Source organism: Solanum verrucosum, unplaced genomic scaffold, assembly GCF_900185275.1.
Source record: "Solanum verrucosum unplaced genomic scaffold, falcon-dt-bn FXZP01000060.1, whole genome shotgun sequence".
Lineage (NCBI taxonomy): Eukaryota > Viridiplantae > Streptophyta > Magnoliopsida > Solanales > Solanaceae > Solanum > Solanum verrucosum.
The window spans coordinates 10189788-10210732 of record NW_026020129.1 but is presented as its reverse complement, the minus strand read 5'-3'; the positions used below and the strand labels follow the sequence as shown (position 1 = coordinate 10210732).

The 20945-nt window shown below is 31.3% G+C and overlaps 4 protein-coding genes across 4 annotated transcripts; 1 reads left to right on the top strand and 3 right to left on the bottom strand.

Annotated features, from left to right (window-relative positions):
• Nucleotides 1-5756: 5756 nt before the first annotated feature.
• On the bottom strand, nucleotides 5757-7588 carry LOC125826223 (protein SPIRAL1-like 5). The gene is made up of 2 exons (XM_049505545.1): nucleotides 7337-7588; nucleotides 5757-6400 (listed from the first exon to the last, which is right to left on the bottom strand). Exons 1-2 carry the CDS (start codon nucleotides 7574-7576, stop codon nucleotides 6323-6325), a joined length of 318 nt encoding a protein of 105 aa, XP_049361502.1. The 5' UTR covers nucleotides 7577-7588; the 3' UTR covers nucleotides 5757-6322.
• Nucleotides 7589-13600: 6012 nt separating this feature from the next.
• Nucleotides 13601-14592, top strand: LOC125826224 (uncharacterized). The gene is made up of 2 exons (XM_049505546.1): nucleotides 13601-13708; nucleotides 14190-14592. The coding sequence occupies exons 1-2, from the start codon at nucleotides 13636-13638 to the stop codon at nucleotides 14369-14371; spliced, it is 255 nt and encodes an 84-aa protein (XP_049361503.1). The 5' UTR covers nucleotides 13601-13635; the 3' UTR covers nucleotides 14372-14592.
• LOC125826216 (uncharacterized) lies at nucleotides 14551-16119 on the bottom strand. Its single transcript, XM_049505538.1, has 6 exons — nucleotides 15628-16119; nucleotides 15307-15421; nucleotides 15140-15224; nucleotides 14993-15044; nucleotides 14809-14863; nucleotides 14551-14720 (listed from the first exon to the last, which is right to left on the bottom strand). The coding sequence occupies exons 1-6, from the start codon at nucleotides 15970-15972 to the stop codon at nucleotides 14551-14553; spliced, it is 822 nt and encodes a 273-aa protein (XP_049361495.1). The 5' UTR covers nucleotides 15973-16119.
• Nucleotides 16120-18157: 2038 nt separating this feature from the next.
• LOC125826218 (uncharacterized) lies at nucleotides 18158-19691 on the bottom strand. The gene is made up of 6 exons (XM_049505539.1): nucleotides 19344-19691; nucleotides 19046-19160; nucleotides 18890-18971; nucleotides 18741-18792; nucleotides 18432-18486; nucleotides 18158-18346 (listed from the first exon to the last, which is right to left on the bottom strand). The coding sequence occupies exons 1-6, from the start codon at nucleotides 19689-19691 to the stop codon at nucleotides 18219-18221; spliced, it is 780 nt and encodes a 259-aa protein (XP_049361496.1). The 3' UTR covers nucleotides 18158-18218.
• Nucleotides 19692-20945: the final 1254 nt, after the last annotated feature.

Sequence of the window (20945 nt, the reverse complement as noted above, 5' to 3'; positions counted from 1 at the left end):
ACCTGCCCATTTTGTTTGTTAAAGTTGACGTATGCTTCTAGTTTCACAATTACACAATGGAATTCCAAATTCAAAGCAATATTAAATTATTCCAACAAGCCATATGAGTAATTTTTCTTCTTTTCTTTTACTACTTGTTTTGGCATCTATCTAGCTAGTAATAATAATTTTAATACTAATTGAAGATCAAGAGTGGGATGCCTCATTTAGGCTTAGCTTTAAAGAAGATTGAAGTAGCTTGTTCTCTCCAGAAAAAAAATGATAATATTAAAAAGATTGCCTAATTAAGTTTTAGGAAATTTAATAGGATTAATTCTTTAAGCTAATTAGCTACATATGCACATGACATTCTTTAATTTTATATGGTAATAGCCCATGCTAGGGAGAAATTTACAAACGCTAAAAGATGTAGCACGTGAACTCAACTAGCGTACTAATCAGGTAAGATTGCGATGGAATGAATAAAATTCTTTCACTCGTAATCACGAGATTGATACAAAACAACATGTATCAAAGGGATGTCAACTGACATGATCATTTTGTTGGAAAACTACGTTGTATAAATAATTTTTTTTTTTATATATATAGACTATATGTGTTGTATCCTATACATTGATATTAACATTTCACATTTTGACTTTCTTTAATAAAGATTTTTGTTCAGTCCGCTATTGAACTAGGGGTTTCGAGTTCAAGCATCATGAATGAAAAAAATTCTAGCTGAGAGGTATTGTACACTATAATTAAAATAGAACAAAAGAAAATTTTAAAAATATCCTTGCTGAAGCAGACACATCGATAGAGACCTATCTATTTTGTTTCGTCTTCCCCCTAATCCACCCCACCCCCACCATCACATTGCTTGAAAGTAGAAAGCTAATGGGTACAAGGGAAGTTATGGAAAGAATTGCCACTTTTTAAAGTGATAAAAGTATAGTAACTCCATGGAACTCCACCTCTCATTCACTTTTCTTGCACCATATATATACCACTAAGTTATGTCCATCATGATTTTAGGTTGGGGATTTTGGTACCATACCACTAAATTATATTATCTATATTAGAAATTGTTGAACTACTTATAAATATTATATTAAAAAAAATGTTTAGTTGACCATTGGTTTGTGGTCTTTGTGGTCTACACATGCATGAACGAGTTGAGGATTCTTTTTGTCGGATTTTGCTTCCCATTCTTCATCCCGTGACTCATTTTCACCACCACAAAATTTGGTGTCATCAAATAATTTATTTCGAAAGACGAAGTAGTGTGACTACTTCATTCTTAATCAGGGATTTTGAGTTCGAGCTTTGGATATAAAGAAAATCATGTTGGTATCATCAAATAAATCTTACAATACGCGATTCAAATTTAGTCGAAGCTCCAATATGAATTCTAAAGAGCAGGTGAAAAACCAAAACAATATATATACATTTGTTCCTTTTTGCCCACCAATAATAGTGCACTACTCTCCACATTCAATTAATTAAAATCACGGGTTATGGTTATGTGGGGATGATCTACCACATTAGGAGGGGACTAGTCACGGGTCACGGTACTTTTTTTTCTTTTTTGAAATTTTATATTATATAGTCATTCACTAAAACAATAGTCGATAATTATATTACAATTTATTTTATGTTAATAATAATAATATATAATATACATGTTTTATGCTATCACATAATTTAAAAGATAACTGTTTATAACTTGAACTAATAACCTAAGAAATAAGACAATTTATTTGTTACAATAAAAATAAATTACTTAGGTCCTACAAAAAATTTCATACATTATCAGCGTATATAAATTATATTTATTATATACACCGCACTCACTTCAAATAAATTGCTTTGAATTCTTGATTCTATTGGGATGGTGGATTTGTGACCATGATTAGTGACTAGTGGTGGGGTGATTGAGCACTACATGGCCAAATTAAATGACTAAATATCATGTTTAAGCCCTATTTTTTTGCGTCTAATTTTTTTTTAAAAAAAATTGAGAACTAAAAGCAACTCTGCAGAATCACACTTAATTCTCAAATTATGGAGAAATTTCCTAATATCGTAAGTAAGTGGAAACTTTGAGGTATGGAATTTTGCACGTTCTTATAAGCAATGTCTTAATTAAGCTCTACGTAATTAGTTAAAGACGTAGCAACAAAGAAATTTCGTTTTGAGGTTTAATTATCTAATGTGTTATGGATATTTGATGGAATGACACGTTGCATGTCCATATGACCAATATCGACTAGTAAGAATTAAATTTATTTATTGAGTTGGTATAAAGTAAAAACGAATACATTCTTTTCATGTTATGAATTTGTGAATGAAGAGTGAATAACTTAAATGGTCATTCAATTTTAGCAAATTTGATCAGCTCACTGAAGTCACTTATATTTATTTTGTATTTACAAACTCACTCAGTTTAATCTAATTTTATCTATATAAAGTTATTATAGCCGTAAACTAAAGTGACAAATGATAATACCTAAACCTCACCTCAAGTTTCGTTATTGTAATTAATTATATTTGTCTTTCTTGATATAATATATTTTTTAACGTAATTAATAACAATATAAAAAATATGATTTAACTAACTTGTTTTTTATGATATACTTATTTTTGTTTAATTACTTGTGCAAACATTCGTTTTTTTTCAAGGGAAAAAGTCATTTTCGAGAGATTCTATTTGTGCCTTGATTTATCTTGATTGATTTTTTATTTTTTAAAATTTTAAATCTCACCTACAACTTCGTACTTAACACGTGAAGATCAGATACATTATACAACCAGTAGTAATTGAGGAGAAATATAGCCTACAATTTTTGAATTTTATGTCTAAAGTTGTATTCATCTCCACGATATAATTGATTGGACTGATTCATATTGACAACTCTAATTGAAACCATGATAGAATTATTTTTTAATCATAAAACTAAAAAGTAGCTTGCCAATACCCCGGAGTGGTAGGAGCGTGTCGAGATCATATCGCCATAGAGTAATAGATATGGTCAGATTTGATCTATTTACTCGGCAATTCATTCGTTATTACTTGCCAGTGGATTAGGTTTGTCATGACCTGTCACTACAACAAAAAACAACTTTTAGTGGTAATAAATATACACATTAATAAAGAGTGTTAAAGTCTTTACCGGCATTAGTTAAGTGTCATTAGAACCAATGTCGCTAAAAGTTTTAGGGACATATACAAAGAGTGCTAAGTGCCACTAAAAATACATATTTAGCGGTAATTAAGCTATTGTTGTTAATTAATTGTCGCTAATGATCATTTTTTATGGTGTGTGATTAGTGGCTTTTCAGCCCAAATTTAATGGGTCATCTACAATATGAGTCCACTAGCCTTTTAGCCCAAATGGGCCATAACAAATCAGCCCACTAACCTATTAGCCCAAATGGGCCATTGGTTGTATGAGCCCACTAGCTTTTTGAACTCCCTAATAGGAAAGGTGACAAGCTAAAGAAATTATTTATATAAACCTTTACTTATATCATATATGGATGATTTCTATTCTTAATTTATAATTTATTTGGAGTTTTTAAGTACATTTTATAAATGAATTAATTGTTAAGTATCGTATAAATGATAACTAACATGCTATTACATGTTAAAAGCACATTGACATCCTAAAAGTATTCTTTAATTTGTTGTTATTCAGTCCGCAAAATGAGTTTAAGTTATTCGCATTGTCAGGGTATTAGGATTTTAATCACATTAAGTTAAATTCACTAAAACAATAAGCTCCTGACAAAATAACTAGTAGAAAAATAGAAAGGTGGCCTCTTCAACAAGCTAAATTGATCATATAATGTAAAATTTCTCTATACAGAAGTGTCAGTACGTATACATTTGTAAAGTGTTAATGATATTCTTCTATTATTTTATTCGTTTTAATTCGTTGCTTTTTTTTTAGTCAGTTTTTAAAAAATCTTTTTTTTTTGTAATTTTGTAATTTTATCTTTCCACGTGACATGTTTAAAAGGCAATAAGATTAAAGAACATTTTGTACATTTTATGTATTGTTTCTCCCCACACCCTATCAGGAGGATCAATAGTATTCTCACTTATCCTCCAACGTGACTCGAACCCTTAACCAACTAGTTGATGGTGGAGGTGCTCAGCCAAAGACCATAATATTAAAAAATCTACTTATTTTCATAAACTCGTGTCAAATCAAAATCAGACAAACAAATTAAAACGAAGAAAGTATAACTTTTAAGAATGGAGAGTACAAGTAGGGCAGGAATTAAGCAGCATGTCAATCTTTAACCCACCCATGTCTGAATAAGGAGTCGACATGATTATAATGTTGAACCTTAATTATAACCATGCAAATGTTATCTCTAATCTAATCAACTCCTAGTCCCACATTATACATAATTAGTCAAGATCCACTTGTTATTAATTTGAAATTTGCATCACAAAATAAATGTGATTATTAATGCAGAAAATAATTAATCAACCACCATCAAATAATATATTCTACATGACAAAAATGACAATGTCTAGAGTCTAGACCACTGAAAACAAGGCTTTAATTAGTCATTTCAAGTGGAATTTGTTGTTTTAAGATGTTCTTATTATAAAATATCAATTCATATATATTATGTATATAATAATGATAACGGGCTTATAAGTGGCTGGTGGAACAATAAATTTAATTACCATAAGAAGCAAAATAAGTAGAAAACAAAACTGAATAGTACTAGAAAGTACTCCTTGAAGAAGTTGCTATATATAACTGGAAAAATATTACTAGCTTTTTTCCCTTCTTTATATACAAAAATATAGCTAAGAGAAGAAGAAAAATAGTTTGTTGCATTACGTTCTCGCTTTGTGCTCGATTTATTTGGGGAAAGGTTGAACCACATTGTGTACTAGATGATATTATCTTGCATATTGATGGATGTGTTTAATTTGAACTCGTGACTTTTTGATCATACACTGATAAGTTTAATTATTATACTAAGGGGGGGGGGGGGATCTAGGCTAGGGTGGTGGAAACAGATTTCTAGGAACCCAATAACTTTTGCACAGACCATGTATATATTTATATTGAGAAATCTATAAAAATATATAAGAAATAGGTGTGGGAACACAATAATCATGAAAGTAGTTTCCTGGTCTAACGATAGAATAAAACTTGCTTAAGTTTTGTTACCTCTCTTGATTAGGGTTCAATTCCTTTTGGCCACATAAAATAAAGTTCTTGTTTTATTTTGTAATTATTGGAAACTCATAAACTTCAAATTTTAGATTCGTCTTTGTGCACATCGGGTCACATGCCTCACAGCTAGGCGTGAACCATCCACACCAAAAAATTATACTTATATTCGTAGATATTGATCAATTCCCTCAACTTTTTCGTATATTTACTACTTTAGTTTATATCTTGATTTTCCTTATAAAATTATGACTCTGTCAATGACCGAGAGAATGGGGTTGGTGGGGAGAGAGGAAGTAGGGTTTGGTCCAAGCAAAGGAGAGCAATATCCCCACTAATAAGGAAAGTATCCAATTGCATCAGAGGCAGTGCTGAAAATGTTGAGTTTTTTTAATTGAGAGCATGAAACTATAATCCATTCTTTAATTGTGGCCAACAAAAAAGGAACATAAAATAACTCATTTATATTCTAATTCTAAAAAGAGAGAAACAAAAGCAATGACCCCAGCAAATATTATTGGGGGGAAACTATAATATTCTATGAAAAGAAAGAGGATATTATAATTAATATTTGGAAAATATTTGTTCAATGCTCTTTTCAAATCAAATTTGGATCATGACAAACTTAGAACAATTAAAGAAAGCAAAGACCTCTTTATTACATTACAACCTATATATAAAATACATTATACTGAAAACCTTACAAACCCTAAACAAACTTGCATGATGATCTTCATCATATAATATACACAAATTAACTTCTCACACAACCACACAAATTTAGATTAATAAACTACTAATTAATACTAGCACACACAAGTACAAACATTGGAATTCCAAGATACAAGTTATATGCAAATTTAAGGGATGGACAGCCCGATCGCACAAAGTACTATCATGTGTGATGTAGAAAGTTTGTCCTAATGCAAGCATTTTTTGCTATCTTCATATGAGCTCGAACTCGTGACCTATAGGCCACACAAAGATGACTTTATCGTTGCTCCAAGGCTCCCTTCCATAGGCAAAACATAAATATTGAAACTATAGAGAAATTGGAAATTTCTCCATTATTCAAACCCTAATTAATTAAACTTCAGCCATGCTTAGAAGTTAATTAGATAGATCATGAAGAAATATCAAGACTTATCTCCAAACAAATAGCCCAATGATGAATCTCCTCCTGGAACTGAGTTCACCTTTGTTGATGGGCGACCCTAAATTAAAATTTTAAATTAAATAAACAAAGAAAAATAATAATTAACAACTATATTATATGAATCAATATTGAAAGAACAAAAGAAAAGGTGCATGAAGAAATAATTAACCTTTAGGGTCGGCTATATAAATTCTTACTGATCATGTCGGTCTAATTAAGCTTATCTCATATCAACATTATACGAAACAAATGAACAAACTCTTGATAATAAACAAATAAAAATGAAAATCATTAGAAGCCCTCTCTATATATTTTCAAGCTACTAGTAAATAAATCTGAGAACTATAAATGAATAAAAGAGTAGAAAAGGAAGTAAATCAAATGAACAAAATTATTGATTATTAACCAAGATCAATTAAAAATGAAAAATCATTAAAAGTTCTTGAAAAGAAGGAATTAGACAAAAATTTGCTAATTTCATTTAGATATGGATTAGCGATGCCTTATAAGAAAATTCAATTAGCTAAGAGCTATTTAGCTACAGTTATCCAGAAATTACCGAAAAATTTCATAGCTGATTCCATGTTTTCTATTAGAATTCTCTATATTTTCAAGCTACTAGTAAATAGATCTGAGAAGTGAGAACTATATATGAATGAATGAAAGGAAAAAGGAGAAATAAATCAAATGAACATAAACATACTTTCTTGATAATTAATAATTAACCAGAGGCAATAAAAAAAATGAAAATCATGAAAATTCTCCACATATTCAAGCTACTAATCAATAAATTTGATAACTATGAATAAATGAAAGGGAAAAAAAAATCAAATGAACAAACTTTCTTGATAACTTTTTTTAAAAAAACAATGGAAATCACTAGATCTAAGTTCTCTTTATTTTCAACATAATAAAATGTACATTCTTTCTTGATAATTAATTAACCAAGGACAATTATATTTATGTACATAAACATAAAATCATATATACTCACAGTAATAAAAATTCCTGAATTTTGGCCTTGAGATCTTTGATAAGTAATTGAAGTAGTATTAGAATTATTTTGTGAATAATTTGTATCATCATCAATTCCATAAGGAGGTGCAAGAATAGTTGGAGAAGGTGGAGGTTCATCAATTTTTTGCTGTTTTTTATCATCACCAAATAAATAACCTAATGAACTTTGTCCTCCACCATAGCTAACACCTCTAGATGAATTTGGAGATTTCTCCATTAAAAAACAAATTGTATTGAGAGGGATTAAGGAAGAAAAAAAGGATTAATTAACTTGTGTTTAGTAGAAAGAAAGATTTAGCCCTTTTGTCCTTGAAAAATAAGTGTGGTTTCCCTTTTAATTTTATATTGGTAATTAGTACAAATAATGTAATTAGGTCATTCTCATCAAAAAAGCAAGAATAGTTAAGTGAAATCCTGGTGGCGTTTGGATATGAATTGATTGATATTTGAAATTAAAAGAATAATATTTGAATTTTAAATTGATTAATTTGATAAATAAACGCTTATATTTAAAATAATCTCCAAATTTTATTTCAAATTTATGAAATTTAATATGGATAAACAACAGTTCGTAATGGCAAATTGGCAATGGGGCTATAGAGAGAAGCAAGTGTCTAATTTAACCACCAAGAGTGTAGTGGGACTGGGATGGATGAGTCTATCTTCATTCTTAACTAAAAGTTTTGAATATAAATTCTATGAATTTATATTTATTTATATACTATATATTTAAATTTTCGTAAAATTTTACACATAATTTGATACTTTATATCGAGAGTGTTGGGTTAGATGAACCTGGCAACAACAATACGTAGACAACTCCATGGACCATGGTATACCATATTATATTTTAGGTTTGAGAAAAGACATAAAGTGACATCTAAAGTTGTTTCGAATTGTTAAAAAGACACCTTAACTACGCAAGCGCCCTATTACCCATAAAAGTATTAAATATCTTTGTAAATATATCATTTTGATCAATTTTCTCCCTATGTTTGTGAACACGATGATGACAACGCGTGAATGTATCACTTTACTTCCAAAAACCAATTAAAAGGCGACACCTTTCAGTTATTTTGTCCATTAATTAATTAATTCATTTTTAAATGCACCATCTTCCCCAAAATTCAAGAGAGCCTTTGGTTGAAGGTTTTAACAGAAAAACTAGCACTCTCCCTCTGGTGAAATCGGCTCAAAAAGATAAGAATTCGATTTAATTTTCAATCCAAAAAATTAATTAGAAGTCATTTGATAACAAAGTTGGAGAAACAGTAATAGGAGAAGAAGAACTAGTTGGGTAGCTATGGTGACATTGAAAAGTTGTTCCACGGAGGGAAAAAGGGAAATAACCGTCATTGTTGTATATTGCAGGATCAATAGCTAGATATTTCTGAGTCAATTTAATCGATCTAAGGAGTAAAATTGTGAAGTGGGTTGATGAATTTGAGTTAGATTTTTGTGGGTTGAGAAATTTGAGTTAGAATTTTGTGGATTGTTGATGAAAAATTGGAAGTTTGAAGGAAAATTTTGTGGGTTTTTCTATTTTTAAGTATTACCAAGAATTTTTGTTTATGAAACATTCGGATCAAGTTAATCTGTTTTTAAATTAAATTTATTAATTAAAAAGGGTAAGAATCACGCACTTGTTCATAGATGAGAAAATGGTTCAAAATGTTCTGTTTGTAAAGGTATTTAATACTTTTGTGGGGTAATAGAACACTCACATAGTTAAAGTGTTTTTTTGAAAATTCGAAACTACTCCAGTTGTCACTTTATGTCTTTTCTCTTTAGGTTAATCAATTATTTTTTACTTGTAAGTAATTATCATAGTGTATATATAAATTAAATCCATAAATATTAGCCAACATTCATATGCACAGGATTGATTAAAGTCATGGTTGAGTCAATAAGATTGGGGCTCTAAAGTCAAACTTTATGAAGGGGCCCTAATATTTATTTATTTAGTTTAATTGTCACATTTATTTTTAGGGATGCAACAATTTAAATTATTTAGGAGTTCTTGATTATCAGAAACTATGCCACATTTTTCACCAACTTCTTCTAGATATTCTTCTTGGATATTATAATCATCTAACTCAACTCTATTAGTGACTTGTTCTTTTGAAGTGTTCCCCCATATTTTTCGATTCAAAATTTATTATTTGTTAAAAATCTATCAAGTGCTCTTTTTTGAGATTTATTTAATTCTTCAAAAAAAAATCTTTCTCTCTTTTCTTGTAAGATCGAAATCATTTTTTCTAGTTGAAATATTTAAATTGAATAAATTTTAATAATAACTAAAACAAGAATATATATATACTTATGAACTAAGAATATCAACAATTACAAATTTTCAAGAAAAACTATAAAATAAAGTTAGAATTATAAAATCTAGCTCAAGAATTTGATAAGTTGATATAAATATACCAAAATAGTGTTGCGTTGCCTCAACATAATGTTTGTGACACTTCTTGAAATTTTGAAGAAGACACCAAAAAATTGATTTTGTTCTTTTGTAACTTGTAAGCAATAATTTTGTAGGAGAGAATTCAATATTAACAACAAAAATAATAAAATAGAGAATAAAAAAGATGAATATATGATACATAATCAAATTATTAAGAAATAAATAAGGAAGTACAATCTCCTTTTCCCACATAAGGAAAAAATTCCCAATTCATTTCATTCTCTTATGAAAGTGGAAATTAACCACTTTGAATAATTACTTCTTACCCTTTTGTTTTAAAGAAATTTAGAAGTACATATAATTTTATTTTTAAAAATATATGTATACGTACTCTTTCTTAAAAATGGGGTCACACAAATATGAAACTTCAAGCGATGACTTTAATGACTTATGGATTAAAAGACGCCCTGAGTAACGCAAAAGCAAATGTAGTGTTGGATATCAAGTACTTTGATTGTGAAATATAAATCTGTACATTTTTGTACATATAAGATAGAAAAATGTTAAATCATATTTTTTTCACTTTTTTTTATCAATGTTACCAATCAATTTTGCTTGACAGATATCCTAGGACTTAGGAGTAGTACATTCTAGGACATAGGTCTAGATTAGATCTATTCAATTTACATACAACATAATAATTTTGTTCTTTCATTGACTAGAGACAGGAAAAATATAAAATTATAAAATAAAGATTCTTGAATTAGCTAGGCCAAATAGATCAATGAAATGAACATGAACAGAAAACTTTAATTTATGTAACCTCGTAGGTAGGGTATGAGAAGAATAAAATATTTTATGCATACATCATCTCTATTTAATAAAAATAGAGATTGTTTTTGACAAATCTTAATTCAGATAAAACATTTCAAAGTATTTTGAAAAATGAAGTACGAAAATGAAAATAGTAATAACAACGAAATAGAACGTATACGACAATCAAATCACATATGATACCAACAATTGATGAACAAAAAAAATACAAGAAAAGGTTAATACTATCGGACTAACATCATTCTAGCTATATTGGGAATATGTTAATGTAAAGTGTAAACTATGATTCAACTATATATTGTCAATCAACTTTAATGGGTGATATGAGTTGACACGTGTTAGAGCTTAAAAAGAAGTTCATTAATGGTGTTAAATCAAGATAATTAGATATTCTTTTACTTTGAATAAATAAAAAAGGTGAGTAGTTAACTAGTTATAGACTTGATTGTCAAAAAATATCAAATATGGACCCAAAGAGTGAATCATACTAGTTTTGAAAATTAAATGGGTAAAAAAAAGGGTAAAACCGAAAGAACTAACTAGTTTTGTTTAGATCAGGGGTATAAAGATTTCGAATTCGAGCCTTCGAAATAGAAAAAATACTATTAGTGAGTATTTCTGAATAGGGTCAAATTCAAATTAATCAAGTTTTAATATGGATATTGAATATTAAATCTCGAATTTGAGCCTTGAATATAAAAAATTTATTATTAGTGAGTGTTCATCCTCAATAGGGTCTTACTAATACGAATTCGAATTAATCAAATTTTAATACGAATACTGAATATTCGAACACCAAATAGAAAAAAAACAATTACTTAGTAAAAGGGAGAGTTCGGTAGGAAGGGTACTTGTAGGGTAAAGCTATTATATTGATTTGAGTCATCATCCTCTAGTTTAGCTTGCCCACTGATTTGTGATGTAATATCACTATCAGAAAATCACAATGTCCTATCAAAATTTAGCTTATCCATAAAATATTTTCGAAGAAAGTAACATAAAAAATGTCATTGATGAGTCAAATTTTAATGAATTTCATCGAAAATTAGCGATTTCTTGGTAGTATATATTCTAATAATATATCAAGTATATTTTGATTCTAAATTAATTAAAATTGATTATATGAGTTTTATGTGTTTATTTCGTGTGTACCTAGCAAAAGTGATGTGTATTTGACATATTTTAAAAGAAAAAAAAAATAGCGTGTAAAAAATTCCCGCTAAAATAAGAATTTTGATACAAGTTTGAGATTTTAAAACAAATTACTTGTTCATGGCTCCCATTGTACTTCAGTCTTAGTTACACATGTAATTTCCAGATATTATTGACAATTTTAGACTTATATCGATGTCTTTTTAAATATATATCTTCATAAAATTAAAATTTTAACTTAGCTATATAGCGTATTTTTTCGACAAAGCAACCCATACAATCGATTGTGTATAAATATAGCTTGTCATTGTGTCAATCATATTGATTAACACAATATCATCGTCAATAAGGCATTTTAAATAAGTAATTGATATTTAGCTAATTGTCTTTTTCTTAAATACCTTGGACAGTATATTGATAAACACTCAATGAGGCATTAGAATTGAAAATATTTAGTGATCTTCTCAATACAATAATTTTTATTATTTAATTTATTTTTATTTATTTAAAGAATAAGCAAATAAAGATTCCAAGAAATATAATGATGTTTAGTTCTATATGGCCCTCGAAAGACATCTTACACTAATTGAGGATGGCATAACCTAAATAATTAGCTGGCTGTACCCCATGGTTTAGACCAAAAAAATTTATCTCATTGATTTGTTAAATATTGTCTAGCAAAGGATTTAAGTAATTAACGATTTCAAAATTAATATCCAATAATTTACAATCAGATATTTATAAATAAAGTCGGATAAAAATTACTGAATTCATGTGAATCCATAAACGATACTCTAAATTCCTCTGATTTAAGGACTTAAGTGCACATATATATACCCTATCTAGGACCATCATTTAAGTTATACGTCCCACGATGCATAAAAAATTATAAGTTTATTCACTTTAAAATAACTTTAAATATATGGTATCCTAAATTTCAATGACTAATTGCAATGGATAAATAGTTATGAATAGGTACAAGTTCACTATCAGATGGCAGTAGGTTTAATGACTAATTGCAATGGGGTTATAGACAATTAAACCCCATTTAGGCTTAGTGGGTTCCAATTGTTGAGTTATGTGTTTTATGAGTTGTAATCTACTAATTAAGATGTTAGGTTTCAAGTCTTTTTAGGTTGATATAAAAAAAACTTTCCACCTTAATTAATTTTTTTTGTATTTATCATAGTAGAGGTGAATTTAAGTTTTTATCATCCAGTTTTAAAGATTTTTAACTTGAAATTCATTAAAAAGTTTAAATTATTATTTCAGATGTAATATTTGTTGAAATTTTACCTTTTAAAAATCAAATTTATGCCTAATATGACACAAGTTCTTTATAAACGAAAGACATGCCCGTGCACAACCTATGATACAAAAATATAAACTTATATCCTACGATCTTTGGGTTTGGCTACATGCGTTTTTTCCCCTAAAAGTTAAAAACCGACACAAAATAGGGACAAAAGCGCAAATGACCCGTGAAAACACTAGTATAATGGACCAGGTAAAGAAACGGACTAGCCCAACAATCTTCAAATGGGCTCTATTTGCAAATGTCAGTAATAATAAAGGCCCAAATAATCCTCTTTTACTGAGGCCCATATTAAGGCCCAGCCCGTACCCAAAAACCCACTAGGCCCATTTGAACTTTCAAGAACATTCTCCAGCTCCTTTTTGTTCCGACCACCTTGGAACTGCTGACAATTTTCTAAGACAAAAAAAAATCAGTTTTTTTTAGCAAAAAAAATTTAAGATTTTGTGGTATGTTTCTTCAATTTCATCAATCTTTTTAGTCATGGGTTTCTTAGTTTGTTCCTTACTTCAACATTTTATGTTTATTTTTCACAAATTTCTTCCATGTTTTGCAGGACTTTGGTGAAATGATTCGAACTAAAACTTTAGTTCCTGGGATAAGCAAATTCAAAAACATATTTCCATCTGGAAGTAGAATTGGTAATTTCAAAACTACTTTTATGTTTTTTTTTAATAATCTTGGTATGTGAGTCAGTTTTCACGCAACTCGACTAATTATGTATATTGTTTAATCTCAAAGGTTGGTAATAAGATAAAAATGTATGCTTTCTTCATTTTTTGTGTGTAGATGTTTGACTGTATACAAATTTGTTTAACGTTGATTTGACTTGATGTATCATATTGATGATAGTGGAGAAAATTTTAGTTTGCAAGAAAAATGAAACAAAAAAGTTCAACATGTGAACATTGAAATGAATTTGAATTCTTGGAAGTTTTATTGATGTTGTGTAAAATAACATTATTAATGGAATAGTATAAGAGATTATTTCGTTCGGAAACAGGAGTGTCATATAAATTTGTATGGAGATAGAATTGTTATTACAAATGTACAAGAAGATTGTAGTTGATGAAAAAGTTGTTTGACTATGAATAGTTAGAATAATGGCAAACTTTGATACAGTTGGAACAATGACCCCTAAGAAGCAAGCAAATGATGATGCTGGAGAAGCCCAGATGAAGGCGGAGAACATTGAACCCCTCGTTGCTTTTAGCAGGCCGCCTCCGGTCCCTCCTTTCCTTGGACCTCTAGTTGCTCTTTCATTGCTTGAATCATGGTCAACACGAGATAGCAACGATGATTGATAGCTGATATAGTTAATGGCTTATGCCTTCTGCCAATAGAAGTAAGAAAAATTTTAAGGTTTTACTGTGCTTGTAATGAATGTGAAGTCTTGTCTTGTCTTCTACCGTCTATATGTATGTAGGAAAAGTGAAGTCTTGAATGTTGTCCGATGTCATGAGTGTCAAACTGTGTACATGTTCTACTCATGGAATTTCTTTATAATGAACATGAATATTGTGTAGATAAGTGTAAGAAAGGTAACTATGATACTCCATAACTTGCGGTAGCAGGCGAGAATTGGAAGTATGCTTGGCTGGAGAGCTATCTTGTAGATACTTGGTAACAGAAGGTGACTCATCAGAAACAACCCTGCATATGAATTTGTTTTTACCATGTTGAGATTATTTCCGTTCTCTTGTTTGATGTAAATATAAAGAACATAAAGAAATCAACATACATTCCGCGGCCTCAGGGAAAGCATCACATACTGAAATGACCTTCTGGAACACTTCCTGCATTTTTCAAGACAAGAACACCGCGTGCATCAATTGAATAGAAACTGAACAAGAATCAAGAATTGTAGTTGTTGACTTGCCAATATCAGGAAAAAACAATGAACATCTTGGTACTGATATTCGTACCAAAGCGAAGCTTCCTGGTTTGATTGGCGATTCAAGGATTACTTGAGCTTTCCTGCATGAATTTCCATTTCCAGGGAATTTAATGCTAGTGATAACAGAGTAATAGGGTTAAAGCTAACATGACTTTAGAAAACTTTTGAAGTTTACTTTATGACTAGTTCTTGATCTCCGTGTCTTGATAACTCGTAGCAGCTGCAGCCTCTAGTGAAAGGAACCTGTTTCTTGTTCCACTCTGCATTAACCAAAATATACTTTTGTCATGTTCCAATATTTACATTTTCATCAGATGTAAGAAACAATTTATTCGTCATTACCTAAATGCCAGTTTACCACAGTTGTGAGATCAACTCCCTCATAAATGTTCTCAATGTAGAACTTTGTGTTCTTCCCCATGCATGTGGTTAGTTGCCCCAGAAATTTCAAAGCCTCCTGCATCAATTTACAAATCGGAGATATAACCACTAGAGTATATTAAAGAATCCTTAGTGTTAGATAATCCTTAGTGTAGACATATTATGGATCGAAACAGAGTATTTATGAATATACAGTTGATTGCAACTAGCTTGGGATTGAGCTCAGAAAGTTGGACAAAAGAAAAGTACAATTCATATCTCTGTGAGAAAAAGAGAGGTAACCTTTCGCCCTCGGAATGGTTTAGGAAAGGAGAAATCATCAAAGAAACAATCTTTATCTATGAGCAGTGCTAGTTGGTTCATGTCTTTGTTGTTGATGCTAGAGTAGAACTTCTTGATTGTGTCAGATGGAGAAAATGTACTCATACTCGTGCCATTCTCAGGATTTAACATCGAAAGTGTGACCAAACAGTTATATTTGCTCTTGATGCTCCGTATTTTAAGTCTTAGTTGTGATACTTTCGTAACTGATTCATGGATAGCTTTCAATGGAGGGACGCTCAGGGTATGCATAAACTCCGGTTTAGACCATATACTATGCTGGAGAAGTTGGCCTGAAAATGCCATTTTAGTGTATATAGCAGCACTATAGAAACTATGTGTTATCTATTTATGGACCCCTAATAGGAAAAGGCATAAAAACTTTGGTTCTAAGCTTTGGCATTGAGAAAAGGACCTATTCTTTTCCTAAAATTGTTGCTTTAATGTCTCTGCCTTGCTCTGTACTTAAGGTACCATCTTAGTATAGAGCCAAATTTAGTCATCTAAAGATTACATGAGATTCTCTACTTTCTTGGTTTTCATTTTCTGATTATTTTCTTATCCTATTCTTTCATTCTTTTTTGGTTGGGTGGGGGTGGGTGTGGGGCTTTAGCATTCTTGCCGTTTAGCAATTCCATTTAAAGTGTTTTTTGTATTTCATGTTTTTTGTCAAAGTTTAGATGAGAAAGTAACAAAAAAAATTGAATGCATGGGTGGGACTTCGTGGTCAATGAAGTCGGGTTCAAATTCCAGTGGAGACATAAAAAAGGCATTAGGCGAATTTTTTCCATATGTCCAATCCTTTATGGGAAGAGTTACCCAATACCTATGTTGTTGCTCGGTCGTAGGTACTGGTGGAATTAGTCGAGGTGTGTGCAAGCGGCTCAAACATTAATAAAACTGATGTTGGGAGAGTATGGGTTATGCTCCTCTAGTGGAATTAGAAAAGGTTGTAGACACTCATGCTAATACTGATATTTATAATAAAAGTGGAAATATGATCGCACTAGATTGATACAGACCTTGTTTTCTAGGTGCTCTGGACACTAAAAAATTGTCATTACATGGAGGAGGAAACAATGTCTAAATACAAGAAATCAACGAAAGTGATACTACAAAACTCTCCAAGAACCCTGAGGTTACTCGACTCTGACTTATCAATCTCTTGCAAGATGGGGAGGGATTAGGGAAAAATGTCTAAATACAAGAGATTAGCGAAATTGACACTAACTGATCAATCTCCCATCATTGTTATCTCGTGCATAAAGGATTTTTCACGCTTTCCATCCATCAACATATTTTTTAGATGATAAACACTCTTAGCTCCTCAAGCCTAGGATTTGGGGAGGAATTTGAACGTCGAGTGGCGATGTTGATCATGGCCGCCAACGACTGCTACGCCATGGCCGCTATCCTTGTCATAACTTTCCCTCTCTTAGCAAGTGGTCTGTGCTCTTTAATCTTCTTGTCAAGTAACATAGGAGTAGCTGCTGCATCATTTATTCTAGGGCCATCTTGCTGGAAGCTTCGTTTAACAACTAAACAAGATGATTATTAGTGTTTTGACAATGCAATTGCATGAATTGTGACTATTTATATCAACCACTAACATTGCTTGCTCACTCAAGAAACAGTGCCCCTTTCGTTGTCGCTACGGCAGCTTTTGATGACAAAAGGACAAGTTATTAGCAACCTCTTGTAGTAGGTTCATCACTAGGTAAGTCAGTGGGGAGGGTATGCCAGCTAATTTTTTCTTGACCAGAAATTTTCCCTATGTTCATTTTAATGTTTATTTTCAAATCATTAGTTGACTATGAAGTTAAATAAATCCATGCAATTCATTTGTCAACCAATGACCAATTAGTTGAACATACAAAATTTGGCAACTAATCATTTACAATATGTGCTTGTTTGGCTTTATGTGTTTTCTTTTTCTACGACCCACGTAAGCATGATGATTCTATCCTATAAAGAAAACAATGCAGAAGTTTTAATTATACTCTTTGTCTGGTTTTCCATTAAAGTAAACTTTTTCCAAGTTTGAGAAAGAACTGCCACTTGGATTCATTTTAAGTCTTGAATTCTTATATATGGTTTGACTATTTTATTTTTAATGATTGTTAATGCACTGTAATCCTCCAATTCATGCTTATTTGGACAGGTCACGTTCTCCAAAGCTCACATAGACGGGTGTGAGAACAATTTTTTTTTTAACTTGTAGGTTTGGACATGTCATGCATCGATCTACAGATGCACCTGTTCGTAGGTTTGCTACTGAGAATCACTAATAAAGAGACTCACAACCATAAAGGATAAGTCTTTCCATAAAGAATTGCTTACCACTTGAATTTTTAGATCGAAATTCAACACGGTTTATTCAACAGTCAACAATAGAGATATCTGTAGTGGTTCCAATTTTTCTCGAACCCAACGCTCAATCATACAGTTGTTTTCGGGCAGATTTCATCAGATATGCTCAAGTTTTACTATTTTTAGTAGCACTAGTCTTACTACAAATATGGCCAAATATGCCTTAGGACTTAATTACAAAGCTAGTCATTCTTTGGAGTTTGATCTTGATCTTTTGAATCACTCCAAGGACTTAAGGTTGACATGTAATTGAGCCATGATGTGTAGCGGGAATAGGAAGTTATCAGTTGAGGACTCATCTGGAACAACCCTGCATAGGAAATTTTTTGCCCTGTTGAGAATAATTTTGTTCTCATGTTGGCGAAAAAATAAAGAACATCAAGAAATTAACATACATTCAGCAGACTGAGGGAAAGCATCACATACTGAAATGACCTTCTGGAACGCTTCCTGTATTTTGTGAAGATAGGAACACGACGTGCATTAATGAAATAGAAACTAAACAAGAATCAAGAATTGCAGTTTCAAATTGCCAATATCAGGAGAAAAGAGTGAACATCATGTTGGTGAATTAGCCTGTCTAGTTTGTGCTTTTCTGAGATAGAATTTTGGTGGTATTCATACCAAAGCTAGATAACATAAGTTGATAAGTTAGCTTGTCTAGTTTGCGCTTTTCTGAAATAGAAGATTGATGGTATTCATACCAAAGCTACGCTTCCTGGTTTGACTGGTGATTCAACAATTACTTGAGCTTTCCTGCATAAATTTCCATTTCCGGAGCACTTAATGTTTGTGCTGACATAGTAATAGGCCTAAACGTAACATACATGGGCTTAGAAAACCTTGAATTTACCTTATGACTAGCTCTTCTCCATCTCTTGATAACTCGTAGCAACTGCAGCCTCTAGTGAAAGGAACCTGTTTCTTGTTCCACTCTACATGAAAATATACTTTTGTCATGTTCCAATATTTACATCTTCATTGTAAGAAATAAGTTACTCGTCGTTACCTAAATGCCAGTTTACCACAGTTGTGAGATCAACTCCCTCATAAATGTGTTCAATGCAGTACTCTGTGTTCTTCCCCATGCATGTGGCTAGTTGCTCCAGAAATTTAAGGGCCTCCTGCATCAATTTACAAATCGAAGATATAAACACTAGAGTATATTAGAGAATCCTTAGTGTAAGATAATCCTTAAGTTGATCTCAACGAGCTTGGGATTGAGGCGTAGTAGTTGTTATTGAGCTCAAAAAGTTGTACAAAAGAAAAGTACAATTCATGTTTCCGAGTGAAAAAAGAGAGGTAACCTCTCTCCCTTGGAATGGTTGACTGTAGGAGAAATCATCATAGAAACAATTTTCAGCTAGGAGCAGTGCTAGTTGGTTCATGTCCTTGTTGTTAATACTTGAATAGAACTTCTTGATTGTGTCGGATGGAGAAACTGCACTCATACTCGTGCCACTCTCAGGATTTAACATCGAAAATGTGACCAAACTGTTGGATTTGTTCTTGATGCCTCGTATTTTAAGTTTTCGTTGTGATAGCTTCTTAACTGGTTCATGGTTAGCTTTCAATAATGGAGGGACACTCAAGGTACGCGTAAACTCCGAGTTGGACCATATATTATGCTGGAGAAATTGGCTTGATAATGCCATTTTATTTGATAATAGCAACATTATTGAAACTATTCATTATCTATTTATGGAAACCATGATTGGAATAAAGCATAAAAACTTTGCTTTAAAATGCCTTGACATTAAGGAAAGGACCTGTTCCTTGCCTATTTTTTTTTTGTTGCTTTGATGTCTCTGCTTGCTCTGTACTTAAGGCATCCACATGGTATAAAGCCAAATTTAGCAAATCTTCAAGATGGTTTTATGACAATGTGTAACATGAGATTTTCTACTTTCTTGTTTTTGTTTTTTGGACACTGGAAATTTGTTACAAGACAGGGAACAAAAGATGTCTAAATACAACAAACCAACGAAAACGACACTATACAAAACTCTCTATAAACCTTTGAGGTCACTCGACTCTGACTGATCAATCTCCTGTCATTGTTACACGCTTCCCATGCATCAACATGTTTCTTAGGATTTTGGGGTGGAGTTTGAACGTCGATTAGCAGCCATGGTGATCATGGCTGCCAACGACTGCAACGCGATGGCAACTATCCTTGTCTTAACTTGCCCTCTCTTAGGAAGTGGTCTATGCTCTTCTATCTTCTTGTCAAATAACATATGCTTCATCTTACTTAAACCTTTGTTTAACAATAAAACAAGATGATTATTTGTGTTTTGACAATTCAATTGCATGAATTATGACTATATATAAAGCATAAATTTTGCTTGTTGATTCAAGAAACACAGCCCCTTTCTTTGTAGCTACGATAATAAGGTTGTTTTGATGACAAAATGACAAGTTATTAGTAGCCTCTTGTAGTAGGTTCATCACTAGGTAAGGCAGTAGGGAGGCAATGACAGCTAATTTTTTCTTGACAAAAAATTATTCCCTAAGTGGATTTTAGTGTTTATTTATCATTAGTTGACTAGATATGCAACAACAACATATTCCGTGTAATTCCATAAGTGGGGTGTGTACGTATTGGTTGTTTCTGATAAGACTCTCAGCTAAAGTAAAGCATTTCAAAGCACGTATGAAAAGGGGTATACAGTAGTGAAGAAAAGAACAGTTCAACAACGTCTAATACTGTGATAATTGAAGCAAAGAAAATAATAAGTAATAATAAAATCGAAGGATTAGTTGACTATGTATGAAGTTAAATAAATCCATGCAATTCACATTTGTCAACCAATTAGTTAATTTAAGTATACAAAATATTGCAACTAATCATTATTTAAATACACAATTAGAGTAGATTGTTAGCTAATAGAGGTCAAGATTAGGAT

What these genes read in the sequence shown, in the direction of transcription:
- LOC125826223 (XM_049505545.1), bottom strand. Translation starts at nt 7,576, where the DNA reads ATGGAGAAATCTCCAAATTCATCTAGAGGTGTTAGCTATGGTGGAGGA. An exon ending in ATTCAGGAATTTTTATTACT is followed by an intron (nt 6,401 to 7,336) that starts GTGAGTATATAT and finishes ATTTTAATTTAG; the next exon opens with GGTCGCCCATCAACAAAGGT.
- LOC125826224 (XM_049505546.1), top strand. Translation starts at nt 13,636, where the DNA reads ATGATTCGAACTAAAACTTTAGTTCCTGGGATAAGCAAATTCAAAAAC. An exon ending in TCCATCTGGAAGTAGAATTG is followed by an intron (nt 13,709 to 14,189) that starts GTAATTTCAAAA and finishes ACTTTGATACAG; the next exon opens with TTGGAACAATGACCCCTAAG.
- LOC125826216 (XM_049505538.1), bottom strand. Translation starts at nt 15,972, where the DNA reads ATGGCATTTTCAGGCCAACTTCTCCAGCATAGTATATGGTCTAAACCG. An exon ending in AACCATTCCGAGGGCGAAAG is followed by an intron (nt 15,422 to 15,627) that starts GTTACCTCTCTT and finishes AAATTGATGCAG; the next exon opens with GAGGCTTTGAAATTTCTGGG. An exon ending in AACCAGGAAGCTTCGCTTTG is followed by an intron (nt 14,864 to 14,992) that starts GTACGAATATCA and finishes TGAAAAATGCAG; the next exon opens with GAAGTGTTCCAGAAGGTCAT.
- LOC125826218 (XM_049505539.1), bottom strand. Translation starts at nt 19,691, where the DNA reads ATGGCATTATCAAGCCAATTTCTCCAGCATAATATATGGTCCAACTCG. An exon ending in AACCAGGAAGCGTAGCTTTG is followed by an intron (nt 18,487 to 18,740) that starts GTATGAATACCA and finishes CACAAAATACAG; the next exon opens with GAAGCGTTCCAGAAGGTCAT. An exon ending in TTTCCCTCAGTCTGCTGAAT is followed by an intron (nt 18,347 to 18,431) that starts GTATGTTAATTT and finishes TTTCCTATGCAG; the next exon opens with GGTTGTTCCAGATGAGTCCT.